Raw genomic sequence first — 16,759 nt, 5'->3', positions numbered from 1 at the left:
GGTAAAAAAACTGAAAGCTTTTCCTCTAAGATCAGGAACAAGGCAGATGTTCACTCTTGCCACTTCTATTCAACATAGTACTGAAAGTCCTAGCCGAATCATTTAGGCATGAAAAAGAAATAAAAAACATTAACACTGGCAAGGAAGAAGTAAAATTATCCCTGCTTGCAGATGACGTGATCTTATTAAACCCTAAAGACTCCATTAAAAAAATTTTTTTAAAGCTGTTAGAACTAATAAACTCAGTAAAATTGCAGGATACAAAATCAACCTACAAAAATCAGTTGTGTTTCTATACACTAACAATGAACTATCTGAAAAGGAAATTAGGAAAACAATCCCATTTATAATAGCACCATAAAGAATAAAACATCTAGGAATAAACTTAACGAAGGAGGTGAAATACTTGTATACTGAAAACTACAAAACATTAATGAAAGAAATTAATCAGGACACAAACAAATGCTAAGGCATCTTATGTTCATGGATTGTCAGACTTAATATTGTTAAAATGTCCATACTACCCAAAGCAATCTACAGATTCAATGAAATTCCTATAAAAATCCCAATAGCATTTTTCACAAATAGGAAATAAGAAAAAAAATTCTAAAATCCATATGGGACCACAAAAAACAACAAAAGCCCAATCAATCTTGAGAAAGAAGAACAAAGCTGGAGACATTACACTTCCTGATTTCAAAATATATTACAAAGGTATGGTAATCAAACCGTACGGTACTGGCATGAAGACAGACATATACACAAATGGGACAGAATAGAAAGCCCAGAAATAAGTCCATGCATATACATCTATTGATCTTCAACAAGGATGCCAAGAATACACAGTGGAGAAAGGACAGTGTCTCCAACAAATGATGTTGAGAGAACTGGATATTTAACATGTAAAGAATGAAATTGGACCCTTTATGTTACACCATACACAAAAATTAACTCAAAATGAATTAAAGACAAACATAAGACCTGAAACTGTAGAACTATTAGAAAACAAATACGGGAAAAGCTTCTGACATTAGTCCTAGCAATGATTTTATGGCTATGACACCAAAAGCACGGGCAACAAAAACCAAAATACAGAGGTGGGACTACATCAAAATAAAAAGCTTGTGCACAGCAAAGGAAACAATAAACAGAGTGAAAAGGCAATCTGTGGAATAGGAGAGAATATTTGCAAACCATGTATCTGATAAGGGGTTAATCTCCAAAAGATAAAAGAACTCATACAACTCAATAATCAGAAAGACGAACAACCCTGTTTTAAAAATAAGCTAAGGATTTGAATAAATATTTCTCCAAAGAAGACATACAAATGGTCAACAGGTATATAAAAAATGTTCATCACTAATTATCAGGGAAATGCAAATCAAAACCACAATGAGATATTGCCTCAGTAGGGCTATTATCAAAAAAACAAAAGACAACAAGCATTGGTGAGGATGTGGAGAAACTGGAATCCTTGCACACCACTGGTGGAAATGCAAAATGGTGCAGCCACTATAGAAAACAGTATGGAGCTTCCTCAAAAAATTAAAAATAGAACTATCTACCATATGATCTACCAATCCCACTTCTGGGTGTTTATCCAGAAGAATTAAAATCAGGATCCCAAAGAGATATTAGCACTTCTATGTTCATTTAAGCATTATTCACAATAGCCAAGATGTGGAAACAACTCATGAAACAACAACTGTTCATCAACAGTTGAATGGATAAATAAAATGTGGTATATACATAAAATGGAATACTATTCAGCCTTCAAAAAAGGAAATTCCACAAAATGTGACAACATGGATGAATCTTGAGGACATTATGCTAAATGAAATAAGCCAGTCACAGAAAGACAAATAGTACAAGTTTCCATTTACATGAGATATGTAAAATAGTTAAATTCAGTGAATCAAAGAGTGAAATGGTGGTGTTGCCAGGGGCTGGGGAGAGGAGGAAATGGAGAGTTACCAATCAATGGACAAAGTTTCAGTCAAGCAAGATGAATAAGCTCTAGAGATCTGCAGTATTACACAGTACTTATAGTCAACAATAATGTATTGTACACTTAAAAATTTGTTAAGAGAGTAGATTTCATGTTAAGTGTTCTTACCAAAATAAAATAACAAAAGTTAACAGCTCTTTTAAATTTTAGAGGTAGAGACAGCAGGTTTGAGATGGGGTGGAAAGTCATTTTCAGCCAACCTGGAGACAGAGTAACAGAGACACTTCTCTTTCAGTGGCTTGCATGCATCCAATACCACATGGAATGCAGAAATCTGGGGAGATGGTGGACCATTTTGTATAAAGATCCCAGGTAAAAGAAGAGAACTAGTCTCCAACCTTTTATTCTTAAAATTCAAAGTTATGATAATCTGTCAGAGAGGGCCAGGGTACAGAAAGATGGAATGAGAGGCCTGGCCATGGTGTTGAGTCAACAAGGGGAAAGATGGTTCTAAATTTCTGGGATGCCAATAAGGACCCCATTCTCATCCAGCCCTCCAAGACTCGGGATTGTGCCCTCGGGAAAGTGGCAGTGGAGGGAATATAAAGAGCTATACTTTTGAGGTTCTGGTTCACTTTGTTATGAAGCTCTCTTGCTTCAACTCAGACAATGCTTCGTTGATACAGGTGCATCTAAAATGCTACATACACTTAGGAACACAGGCCAGTTTCACTGCAAAGCTCTCTTGGCTAAACATAACACTTGAGAGTAGTATATTCCTTCTTCCTCAAAGAATCAACATAGCCTGGACAGGAATCTCCCCTACCACAAGTACTAGTAGCAGGAGCAGAAGACTTAGTTAGCTCCAGTCATATCTATTCTCTCTTTCAGCATCAGCAATGCCAGCTAGGCAGAAAGTGGTTTAGACTTTCCTCATGAAAGTTGTGACAATCAGCGTCCTAGTTTAGGAAAACGATAGCACATTTCAAAGCAACCAATCTCTAATGGTGGTAGCATTCTCCAACCTAAAGGTGTATATATCTGAATTCAGGCTTCAGACAGAGACAGATATATACATTCTTGCACCTTCCCCCTGGGGTAGTATCAGAGTAGGACTAGTAGAGAGACAGAATTTTCAATATTGCCCAAAAACAACAAGGCCACCCCCACAGTTGTGTCAGTAGAGACTATGTGAGGAGCCAGAACTCCCATCTCTATCCAGCAGTAATGAGATGTCACCCACCTCAAGTTGCAGTGAATGGTGAGTGGGGAACCTGGACTTCTATTTCCACCTGGCAGTAAGGAGGTTTACCCTCCCTTTCCCTAGTAAAGCAGTGTCAGAGAAAGCCAACTAAAAACGAAAGGTTTAAAAAGGAAATCTCATAACATAAAAAAAGTCCAGGTTTCAATAAAAAATCACTCATTATATCAAGAACCAAGGAGATCTCAAACTGAAGGAAAAGAGACAATCAACAGACGCCAATATCAAGATGACACAGATGTTAGAATTATCTGACAAAGATTTTAAAGTAGCCACGATAAAAATGGTTCAATGAGCAGGCACATACTTGAAACAAATGAAAAAATTGAGCACCTCAGCAAAAAAACAGAAAGTTTCAGCAAAGAATTAAAAGATATAAAGAAGAAATTTTAGAACTAAAAAAAACATAATAACTGAAATAAAAAGCTCAGTGAACAGACTCAGCAGTTGAATGGAGGGGAGAGAGGAAAGAATTGATGAGCTAAAAGACAGCAGTAGAAATCACTCAATAAACAACACAGAAAAAGTAAACTGAAAAAAACGAACAGAGTCTCATGGACCTGTAGAAATATAAAAAAAGATCTAACATTTGTGTCATCAGAGTCTCAGAGGAAGAGAAAGATAGCATGGCTAAAAAGGTACCCAAAGAAATAATGGCTGAACATTCCCCAAATTTTTAGCAAGAGACATTAATCTATAGATCCAAGAAAATAAATGAACCTCAAACAGGATAAAACCAAAGAAATCCATGTCAAGACACATCATAATCAAACTTCTGAAAACTAAAGATAAAGAAAATTCTTGAAAGCAGCCAAAGAAAAACAACACCTTACCAATAGGGAAAAAGAAAAATTTGAATGACAGGATTTCCGTCAGAAATCATGGATGCAGGCCGGCCCCGTGGTTTAGCGGTTGTGTGTGTGCACTCCGCTGCTGGCGGCCTGGGTTCGGATCCTGGGCGCGCACCGATGCACCGCTTCTCCGGCCATGCTGAGGCCACGTCCCACATACAGCAACTAGAAGGATGTGCAGCTATGACATACAACTATCTACTGGGGCTTTGGGGGAAAAAATAAATAAATAAAATTAAAAAAAAAAACGAAATCATGGATGCTAAAAGGAAATGGCACAATATTTTTCAAATGCTGAAAGAAAAGAATTGTCAACTCAAAATCCCATTCTCAGAAAAAATATTCTTCAGAAATGAAGCGGAAATCAAGATGTTCTCAGAGGAAAGAAAACTAAGAGAATTTGTTGCCAGTAGACCTATGAATGGCTAAAGGAAGTTCTTTAAACAGAAAGGAAAAGATAAAACAAAGAACTCTAGAATATCAGGAAGGAAGAAAGAAAATGGTATGCCAAAATATGGGTAAATATAGTAGGTCTTCCTTCTCCTCTTGAGTTTTTTAATTATGTTTGATGGTTGAAGCAAAAATTATAATACTGTCTGATGCGGTTTTAAATATATGTAGAGGAACTATTTAAGACAATTATATCACAAATGGGGGAGGGTAAAGGGACATAAAAGAAGATAAGGTTTCTATACTTCACTTGAACTGGTAAATGATGACACCAGTAGACTGTGATAAGTTATGTACATATATTGTCACACCTGGGGCAACCACTACAAAAGCTATACAAAGAGATACACTCTAAAACACTATAGATAAATCAAAATTGAATTCTAAAAATGGGCAGAAGGTTTGAATACATAGTTCACCAAACATATATGAATGGCTAGTAAGTATGTGCAAATATACTCAATATTATTAGTCATTAGGGAAATGCAAAATTAAAACCACAATGAGATACCACTACACTTATTATAATGGCTATAACCAAAAAGATAATACCAAGTGTTGATAAAGATGTGAAGAAACTAGAATCCTCATATATTGATGGTGAGAATGAAAATGGTATAGACACTTTGGAAAACAGTTTGGCAATTTCTTAAAAAGCTAAACACAGAGGCCAGCCCCATGGCCTTGTGGTTAAATTTGGCATGCTCCGCTCTGGCGGCCAGGGTTTGGTTCCTGGGCATAGAGCTACACCACTCGTCAGTGGCCATGCTGTGGCAGTGACCCACACACAAAATAGAGGAAGATTGGCACAGATGTTAGCTCAGGGCGAATCTTCCTCAGGAAAAAAAAAAAGCTAAACATAAATTTACCTTACAGACTAGCAATTTTTTTCCTACGAATCTACCCAAGAGAAATAAAGGCATAGGCCCACAGAAAGATGTGCATGCAAATGTTAATTTCTACATTATTCATAACAGTCCCAAATTTAAAATAATCAAAAGTCCACAAACTGGTGAACCATCAACAAAATGGAGTATATCCATAAAATATAATATGGGTTTACTTAGCAATAAAAAGGAATGAACTACTAATACATACTATAATGTGAATTAACCTCAAAAATATTATGCAAAGTGAAAGAAGTCAGGCATAAAAGACTATATGTTATATGATTTAATTTATATTAAATGTCCAAAAAAGGCAAATGTATAGAGACAGAAAGCAGATCAGTGGTTGTCTGGCAATGGGGGTGGAGATTAACTGCAAATTGGCATAACAGAATTTTTAGGAGTGATGGAAATGTTGCAAAACTGGATTGTGTCTACTCCTGGGTGTATATCCAAAAGAATTGACTGCAGGAGCTCAAAGAGATATTTGTATGCCCATGTTCATAGCAGCACTATTCACAATAGCCAAGAGGAGGAAGCAACACAAGTGTCCTTTGATGGATGAATGGATAAACAAAATGTGGTATATACATACAATGGAATATTATTTGGCATGAAAAAGGAAAGAAATTCTGACACATGGTACAACATGGATGAAACTTTTTTTTTTTTTAATCAATTCATGGATGAAGCTTGACAGCATTATCATAAGTGAAATAAGCCAGTCACAAAAGACAAATACTGTATGATTACAATCAGGTATCTGGAGTGGACAAATTCACAGAAACAGAAGGTAGAATGATGGTTGCCAGAAGCTGGAGGGGCAAGAATGGGTAGTTGTTGTTTAAAGGGTATAAAATTTCAGTTTTGTAAGATGAAAAAGTTCTGAAGATTAGTTGCACAACAATGTGAATATACTTAACACTAACATTACTGAACTGTACATTTAGAAATGGTTAAAATGACAAATTTTATATTATGTGTTAGTTACCACAATTAAAAATAAATTTAAAAAATAGTATAATAGAAAAAGAAAAAAAGAGAAAGAGTCAGCTGTGACCAAAATACTCACTACCTTACAAAACTGCAATGAAACGACAACTGAATGAATTGGTGAATGAATGATTGCATGGTGAAGCATTCAAGAAATTGATTTGCTAGTAGTGTCTTTGAGAAATCCAGACACTTAAGCACTTACATTCATCAGATATGACAAATGATAATGTAGCTTTTAACTGAGACTCTTCATCTAGGTATAAAAGGAAGTCTCTTCCTTTGGATTAATTTTTCCTTATCTGAGAAATCTTTTGGGAAGAGACAAAAAGCTTATCTTTCTTTTTTAGCATATGAATAAACAGAAGGAAATAACAGCAGGCCTTAATATCTTTAATTTCTCATTTTAATTTTGCTGAAAAACATTTAATTATTTGTATAAAAAAACAAATAAATCACTGCAAGCAAAAAAAACTAGATTGTGGTGATGGTTGAATAACTACAAATTTAACAAAAATCAATGCATGGGAGAATTTTATGTATGTAAATTATACCTCAATAGAACTATTTTTTAAAATGTTCTAAAACAAAAGTAAACCAAACTAGTATTTCATTCAAATAAGCTCCTACAAAAAATTAAAAATCAAATCACCCATCAATTGCTAATAATGGGGCTAATTACCTATTTGACCTCCTCATTATCATTACTATTACTGTACATTTATGTAGCAATTTTCACTTTGTAAAATCCACATAACTCTGTGATGAGCAAATTAGCTGTTATTACCCTGATATAGCAAGTTTTTAAAAAACTGGCAAATGGCTTGCCTAAGGGTTTCAGGACTATTAAGTTCTATCCAAAGAGCAAACTCAGTTCAGTTGAACCTAACTGCTCTTTCTTCCAAATCATTTTAAAATAAATTTCCTACCTACCACCATATTCAGCAAGACTTTGTTCTTTGGAGAGAGCACTCACAAAGTCATCTAACTTCACCATTCCATTTTCTGTAAAACAAAGAATTTAGATTAAAAATTCCATTGTATTTTTGCACAGAAGGTAAATTCACATTTTCATACAACTATGATAAAAATTACTTATCCTTCACTTTATCATCATCCTATTTCTCCTTCATATGCTGTCTCCCTAGATAAGTCTTTCTAAATTAGGTCAGTTCATTTCATTTCAACAATTACTGAGGGCATACTAGTGCCAAGAACTATGCGAGGCACCAAGGATACAAAAATAAGTAAGATATAGTCATAGTCCATGCTTTTTCAATATCTATTACAAAGTGCAAAGGACTGAGTTAAGTACTCAGTTCTTGATAGATATAGGAAAAAGGAAAAGTGCCCATATAGAAGGACCATGAGAAAGTTAAGGAGTCTGTTTCACATTATAATGAAAACCCAGTCAATACGCTATCCATGAAGACACCGTGACAATACTACCTAGCCCTGACAGATCCAAGTATCCCCATCCCTACCCCTAGTAACCAGCTGGTCCAAACTACCTATTTTTAGATACAAACCCTCCACAGTGATCATACCAATTCTAATAAGCAGTGGAAAGGGCTCAATAATTTTAGGTAGCAGCCACTCCTCAGAATTTTTTTAATCAGATCTTCTTTCCTATTTGCCTTAGCTAAGAAATTTTGCTCAAGTTCTAAGAATTCACTTCTAATGTTATTCCGAAGTCAGTTTTTCCCCAAAATGTTGCCCCTGCCCTCTCCTCAACTGAACTTCCTCTGCAATTGTTACTTAATGATAAAACAACTTCTCTAATATAAAAACCCTTCCTGAAAACTTAAACTCTGCCTTGAACTTAGGCTAGTGACTGGGATATGCCATTTAACATCTAAATGCTAACTGCCTGCCTTGATTATTTAAGTATCAGTAGCCCTACATTCCTAGCTATGGTATTCTCTCTACATTTTGGAATCTCCAATTATTTGTCTTTGGATCCCCAGGTTATTCGCTTAGAGATTTTTGTACCCCTTGTATGTTATGGTCTTACCGACTGAACCTCCCTACAACTGGATCAGCCTTCCCTAGTACCTATCCCACACTAGAAGGCATAGCTAGGGATACTGATGAAGAGCCTTAATGAAACAATTCTGAGATATGAAAGGCCTAGTCCCTCTAAGCCGCTCCATTAGATCAGACTTTCTAGGAGTTTTTTTTATTACTACTTATATTTGTTCTTTCTGAATCTTCTTTGGAATGGCCCATTCTGTTCCATTCCTAGTGGAGAGCTTACTCCAACATTTAATACTATCCCATAAAAGTATCTAATTTTCTCCAAAAGTTTGGTATTATCATCTCACCATTTCTAGTAGTGTCTGTCACAATCTTCTTGAATTCTTTATCTGATAAAGTAATTCCTATTGAAGGCAAAATGAACTGAAGTTCTTCTGCAGCAATGTAATTTTCTTGGAGTTTACTGACAGCTTCACAAACACTTTCTAAACGTACAAAATGTGGGGGACTATTCAGCAACAGAATTTATGTATCTTAAGCAATAATTGGCACCTAAAATCTCTGTCTAGTAAGCAGAAAGCAAGTTTTATCTGCTTAATATTACCTTATAGAAGGACTGCTTTTCTCTCCATATTTGTGTTGTATCTTACATTACACTTAATCTTTCTCTTATAGCTCAAACACAAAACCGTCTTGAAATTCTATAAACATTTATAAACTACTTATTTGGAGGAACAGCCTGTTCCAGTGGCCCAGCCAATGCTGCCTGGTTCTGATTAAAATATAAGGAATAAGTCCAAGAGATCAAAACACCAATATGTTTTGTTTAAATCCAGGATTCTAAGCAAAAATTGAGAATTCTTCCCCTTCCCATCACTTTACTCTACCATGCTTTCAGTTCACAACCTTCAAAATCATAAAATCCTAAAAGCAGATAAACATGGCCATCATGAGCCTCCTAATATGATGCACTGAGATGGATAAAATATCACTTCTGTGGTATTCTGATTAAAAATGCATAACCTGAATTTATTCACGCAGAAATATAAGGAAAACCCAAAATAAGGGACATTATACAAAAGAACTAGTCAACGCTCTTCAAAAGTGTCAAAGTCATGAAAGATTGAGAAATCATCCCAGATTGCGGGAGACTAAAGACACATGACAAATAAATGTAATATGTCATCCTGGATGAGATTGTGGACCAGAAAAAGGACATTCATGGAACAACTGTCAAAATTTGAATAAAGTCTTCAGATTAGTAAATAATGTTGCATCAGTGTTAATTTCCTGGTTTAGATCAAGCACAGTGGTTATATAGGATCTTAACACTTGGGAAAATTAGATGAAGAGTATATAGGAATGTTTTCACTTGCCTGTAATTCTTATGAATTTAAAATTATTTAAAAATGAAAAGTTAAAATGTTTTTAAAATGTAAATCAAGTGGCAGTCACATTTCATAGATGCTCAACCACCATCAATTTATTTGGAGAAGTTATACCGGATAAACTATTTCATACTTCTCCATATACAGAACATTAAGTATGGCAGTGGTAGGTGACATCATTTAATTTTAGTGACTCCAGGAAAGTAGATAACCACTTTCTTCTACAGGCCTCTTCTACCCACTAGCTAAATGCCCACTACTCCATTATTTCTTTAACCAGGGCTTTAATCCTTATTGAAATACAAAGAACTCAGAAATAGAAATGAGGCACAGAGTAACAGCAGCGAATCAGTAAGGCAATCAGAATGAACACCTGTGCCTCCTTAATAGATCATATTCCTTTTCAACTGACTTATTTAAAGTATGCATTAGTGTATAAGAATCACTAATTTTTCACTAAGCATTCATCTTAATTACAATTAATACTAAATGCAATAAAAAGGTCAGTAAGTTTCTTTAAAGAAAATAAATATAACTTGAGTAACTTCAGGCAAGGACTACAGGAAGGGGAGTGTTTAATTAGGTTCCATACACAGTACTTCTGTGATATAAGTAGCACAGAAGGGGGAAAACATATTGGTTGAGAAACCACTGCTCATCTTTGAGGAAGACCATAAAGCCTGAGATGTATAATATTAATTATTTTCTCTTGATACTCCCACATCCATAAGAGAGAACACCTGAAGTACTATGGATATAATATATTTAAATTACGGAACACTGAGCAAAAATTTCGTATAGACTTCTTATGTACTTGTTTAAATAAATTACAAAATACGCATTTCCAAAGGAAAACAAGCCCTCTACTTTCTAGGGAACCTGAGTAACTCCAATTAATCACTGAATAAGCTTCTCAGCCAAAGTTAGGCTCCCCAAAAAGGGAGCATGTGGAAAGGAACAACCATCAAAACCACAATATTGTATCCATTAGCCTACGTAGCAGAAGTGGTGGTTACCATTTGACAATTGAAATGCCTACAACTATCTAATAACTGATGAATTCAGCTCATTCCCATGATGACTCAAGAACTCAAGGACCTAGATTTTGACCTATATATATAGATACTGACCGAGAGCATTAACTACACTTTTTTCCTTAGATGAAACCTGTTTTAGGAGCCTGGAACGCCTTCTCACAGCTGGCTTCTGAAGCTTTGGGATACTAAAAATATCACTTTTATCCAGAGACTTTTTGAGGCTTGTAATATTCTTCAAGTTTTGTGGTTTAGACTTTGAGTCATGAATTGCAATCTTCTGTGAACTTCTCTTAAAGTTTACACCATCCTTTGAATATGGTTCCTGGAATCCTACATCACTGCTTTCAACTCCATCCAGGAATTTTCTTATTTGCAAAGTATTTTTTGACCTTTTAAATTCAAAGTCATCATTCTCTTCCATAATTTTATGATATTTTGGGCTTTTCGTATTTAACTTTTGGGATAATGATGGTTCAGACTGTCTAGAAGAGAAAATGCTTTTGTTCCTATATTGTAGATAACATCTTGATACATTTGATAACTTTCTGTTCAAAGTAGTTTCATCCAAGCCTGATCCTTCCATAATTGCTAAGCAAGAGAAACGTACTCAATTATTTCATCTACCTATACAATCTGTAATATTTTTTAAAAAATAATAACCAAGTCCTCATGAAAGCTATTCAAGAAATTATCAGTCGCCTAAATACACAAAACAAGGTTAAGTTGAAAAAACAGAGCTGATGACCAAAAAGATTGAACTATTAACTAGGCTTATTATAATCTGCTGGTTTAATATATTTAAATACTTCCATCCAAAGCTCTTCAAAGTTACACTGAATCTAAAGTGATATCCTACTGAAGCACAAGGTTCTCATTCCCTACTCTTTTGCAATTTAGAAAGATAATAGACTAATAAGCTAATACAGATACAAATCCCTTAGTTATGAGGGTCAGAACTATGAGGAGGAGAGAACTATGAAATTTTTATTTATACAGTTAAAATACAAATAATTTCTCTCCTAAAGATTCTCAGTACTTGTGGGGAAAAAATAACTTCATATATAAAATAATATCTTCAGAAAAATATTAATACAGTGTCCCAACCGGGGCTTCATTTACAAAATTAATCTGATGGCTCAGAATAGTACCTTACATTTGAATAACACATTTTAAAGTATCTCAAGTGTTATAATACTTGATCCTCAAAACAACTCTATGAGATTGCCAAGCTCCTATAAAATCAAAGAAAACAAGAGACTTCAATACAGTAGCAGTACAATCTTGACTATGAAGACATTTCACTTAAAGAAAATGCAAAGTTTCTTAGTTTACTCTGTATCAGAATGAACAACTGAATGAAAATATTTGGATTTTAAACATCTGGAAATTTTTTAAATTAATTTATTTTTTAAATGACATATAACATTGTATTCATTTTAGGTATAAAAAGTCTAGACATCTTTTAAAAATGGTAACATGGATCTTTAAGTGCTATCTATCAAAAAAGAAATAGGGGGGCCAGTCCGGTAGCGTAGTGGCTAAGTTTGCGCACTCCACTTTGGTGGCCCGGGGTTCACAGGTTCGGATCCTGCACCACTCATCAAGCCATACTGTGGCAGGTGTCCCACATATAAAGTAGAGGAAGAAAAAGCACAGATATTAGCCCAGAGCCAATCTTCCTCAGGAAAAAGAGGAGAATTGGCAACAGATGTTAGCTCAGGGCTAATCTTCCTCACACACACACAAAAAAAACTAATACCTTAAAAAAGAAAAGAAGTAGGCTAGCGAATGGGTGAAAAAATGAAACCTTTGACATTTCTTCTTTGGGCGAAGACACCATAATAGGGACCAACTTTACCCTCCAGCCTTAAACCACTAAAAAATTGGACAAGATATTCCAATTGAAGTGGTAAAATATTTATTTTAGTATACTGTAAAAGGTTAGGTATGTATATTGTAATCCTTAGACTAACCACTGAAAAATGCAGAAATATAGTCAAAATATATAGACACAAATTTTAAAAGAATAATAAAAAATGTTCATGAAAAACAAAAGAAGGCACAAAATGGTTGAAAAACAGAGGGAAAAAGAGAAAACAATAAAATGGTATACCTATATCTGAACATATAGGTAATTACATTAAATATAAATGGTCTAAACACTCCAATTGAAAGACAGAAATTATAAGAATGAACACAAAAACATGACTCAACTTTGTGTGATTTACAAAATACTTCAAATATGATGATATAGGAAGATTAAAAGTAAAAGGATGGAAAACATGTACTATGTAAATACTAATCAAAAGAAAAGTGGAGTGGTTATATTAATAACAGAAAGAGTAAACTTCAGAGCAAGGAAAATTACCAATGATTACATACATATTACTATTGATAAAAGAGTCAATTCACCAAAAAGACATAACTATCCTAAATGTGAATGCAAGTAACAACAGAGCTTCAAAATACGTGAACGAAAATCTGACAAAACTGAAAGGAGAATTAGACAAATCCACAACTACATTTGGAGATAATGCTCCTTTCTCAGTAATAGAACTAGTAGAAAGTCAGGAAAGATACAGAAGAAATGAATGACATAAATGATTAGAATTATGCATGGGAGTGTGTATGTGATTATCAATAATATCTATACAGGAAAAGAAAAATAAGTGAAAATCTTCTATACCAGAGACAAAATTAGAATTCAAAATAAACTTTAAAACTTTCAGGTAATGCTGGAAAACTGAAGAGCCTTCAAAAACCCCATTAAAACTAAAAGAATTTTTTAAACACCATAAATCTATAATAACAAAAAGAAACAACTGTATCAAAATTTTGGAAGCTGGCAAGCTGATGAACTTAGTAGACCTGAAAATTCTGAATCCTAAGCCAGAATGGAGAAAGTCAAGAAGCAACCCAATTCATAACACAAAACCTCCAAATGCTCAAAATTAGTGGCATTTAGTTACCTGCGAAAGTGAGGTTAAGAGTAAAGCTAAAAATAAAGGATTCGTTAAAAGTCCATTTAAGTAGTAATTAGATACCTACATTCCCTTCACACAGTCAGATATTGACCTTCTCCCACTCCAGCAGAAGACTGACAACTCATCAGAGAGGGTTAAACACAAGGTCTCTGAATCAGGGAATACTAAACACAATAGATGGTAGGAGTATTATATGGAGAATGAGGAGGAAGGGTTATATTACTATTACTACTAAATAATGGGAATTCCAGTTCTTTTGTCTCATTAAACATCTGGAACTCTGGCAAGAAAACCTATACCCTCCAGGAAGGATATTAGAAGCTTCTTCTCTGAACACTCTGACCATCTCGAAAGCAAAAAAAATCCTAAAGATAGTGTTATGAAGGGTCTTCTAGGAAAACAGCCCAGCCAGATCACCCAATAGTAGGGTTTCTTGACCTCAGCAGTAGTGGCATTTGGGGATTAATAGAATTAAAGAATAATATCTTAAGAATTAAAGATAATTCTTTATTGAGAGGGGTTGTTCAGTGCATTGTAGGATATTTAGAAGCATCCCTGGCCTCTAATTACTTGATGCCAGTAACACAAGTTGTGATAACCAAAAATGTCTCCATGTTGTCAAATGTTCCTGGAGGAGTGGGGAGAGGAAGAGAAAAATTCCCCAAATCACCTCTGGTTAAGAACCACTACCCTACAGAATTCAGCCTATAGTCAACTAGTTCCACCCTTAGTCTCAGAGCTTCCAAACAGCTTTTTAGTTTACCATTCTCAAGTATGAGCAGACAATAAAAGATCACCAGACATTTGAGGAATGCCTCTAAAATGAAAAGCAAACAGAGAAAAATAACTTGGAGATAACAGAGTATGAATGAAAAAGAAAATTTTAAAAATATCAATATCCTTAGTGCAACAGAAGATATTATGTCCATGGAACAATAGGAATGTCCATGAAACAAGAAGAGGATGTTATAATAAAATAATACTCAGAGGGAAAAAAAGCTCTTAGAAATCATAAAAGTACAAATGAAAAACTAAATAGAAGAGTTGGAAGATAAAGTTAAGTAAATCTCCCAGAGAGCAGAACAAAAAGGCAAGAGAAAAAGATTAAAAGAAAAAAAAAAAACAAGAGAGAGAGAGAGAGAATCAGTCCAGGATGTCAAATATCCAAATAATAAGTGTTTCAGAGAGAAGAGAAAAATACAGGAAAGGAAATCATCAACAAATTGTTTTAATTCTCCAGAATCAAAGCACACTGTACCTATCACAATTGTTGCAAAGAAACCTATTTCAAGGTACATCATCATGAAATTTAAGAACACTAGATACAAAGAAAATATCTAATAAGCTTGCAAAGACAAAAACCAGTTACATACAAAGGGGCAGGAATCAGAATAGTTCTGGACTTCGACAACATTGAAAATTAGAAAATCCAAAATTCTGAGGGAAAATTATTTGCAATTTAGAATTCTATATGCAGTCAAACTACCAATAAAACATGAGGACAGAATCTGATACAGGGTGAGAGAAGTGAACAGTCTCCAGAATGTTAATGAAGGGAGATCCCAGGATGAGAACTGCACACAAGATGTGGAGGGCAACAAATCCATATTGAAGAATATTAGAATACTCTAAGGAAGATTTCTTCAGGAAGACAAAACTGATAAAATACCTGGTGCATCCAAACTTATGGAGAGGATATTTAGACAGCTGGTGGAGTTTGGGCTTGGATCAGTAATAAATATACTTTTTTAAAAAAACAAGCAAATAAATAAGATAATTATCAATTCAAAGATGAAAAAATTTGCACAAAGAAAGTGACCACAAGATACTTACTATACGGCTCAGCTACGAACAGTGTTTACATAAACATATCAATGTAAATACTGAATTAAAATTAATCAAATTATCATATAACTATACAGGCGGATGGATAGGTATGGGAAGAGTAAGTGGATGTGGTGGGGACAGGGAAGATGAAACAGAGCTAAATCCTTACTTTTCATAGTAGAAAGTTTACTACATCTACCCAAAATTTTAAAAATCAACAAGTAACAATATAAACATGTTATTTACAGTCATGAAGATAAGTATCAAGTAATCAGCTAAAACATTTAAAATGTTTGCCTCTGCAGAAGCTGAGGGGAGGATCAGGCAAGAGATTGGTTTTTTGGTAGCAAGCTTTATAGAACTACATAATTCTTAAAACTATGTACACAGATAATCCTGACCAAATGATATTTGGACAAACGAGAGAAAGAGTAAGGGGTGACATGATGTGCAATAGGAAGAGATCAAAAACAATGTACTTAATGAAGAAAAGCTAACCTAAATAATGAATGATAGCGAAAAACATACTAAAATGTTTTAAATCGTCAATGTCAGGATGTCAGAATAATCCGCAAACCGCAAATTAAATGTTATCTTTTTTTAGTGTTACTATTTTGTTTTAAAGTTGACTTTATGTAGTAAAATATTACAGGAAAGATAAAAAGAAAAATTATGAGATACTCATTATATAATTAATTTAATTAGGTATATTTAGGGTATTACATTAAATTTTTATCTCCCTGATTTAAGAGTTAGAGTTCAGAGAAGGCTTTCAAAACCCATATGATAAAACCTATAAATTAGGATCTCATTAAAAGACTAATTTATTTATAAACAAAACTTGGTATCACAACAAGAGCTCACTTACAAACATCCTCATACTGTTGCTGTAGTTCATCCAAAGTAAATATAATATCCCCAATATCTACCATGTGGTTACCTGTAATAGAAAGAATAAACTCAAATACTGTTCAATTTCCTTTTGAACAGAAATATAGCTGCCATCCTATTCTAATAGGAAAACAACACAGAAATTTGTAGAAGTAGGAAAAGAGGGCCAGCTATTATGAATTTTGAATAATATCTGGAATTGTGAATTAATAACTCAGTACACACTGAAACACAAGACTAAAACCATTAATTTTTTTATCCTCAA

At 34.2% G+C, this 16,759-nt stretch overlaps 1 protein-coding gene across 1 annotated transcript in view; it reads right to left on the bottom strand.

Moving 5' to 3' along the window:
- LOC101407263 (EF-hand calcium-binding domain-containing protein 13) overlaps window positions 1–16,759 on the bottom strand; it is an 83,284-nt gene that overhangs the window by 19,061 nt on the left and 47,464 nt on the right. The window contains exons 7-10 of the mRNA XM_087441888.1: window positions 16,472–16,543; window positions 15,035–15,094; window positions 8,715–8,852; window positions 7,324–7,395 (exon numbers count right to left, since the gene is read on the bottom strand). Of these exons, the coding sequence (XP_087298014.1) occupies window positions 7,324–7,395; window positions 8,715–8,852; window positions 15,035–15,094; window positions 16,472–16,543 (342 nt within the window). The remainder of the gene's footprint in view (window positions 1–7,323; window positions 7,396–8,714; window positions 8,853–15,034; window positions 15,095–16,471; window positions 16,544–16,759) is intronic.

Source organism: Ceratotherium simum, chromosome 16 (genome assembly GCF_057802395.1).
Source record: "Ceratotherium simum simum isolate JZ-2026a chromosome 16, ASM5780239v1, whole genome shotgun sequence".
Lineage (NCBI taxonomy): Eukaryota > Metazoa > Chordata > Mammalia > Perissodactyla > Rhinocerotidae > Ceratotherium > Ceratotherium simum.
This window is presented reverse-complemented; position numbering and strand designations above follow the sequence as displayed.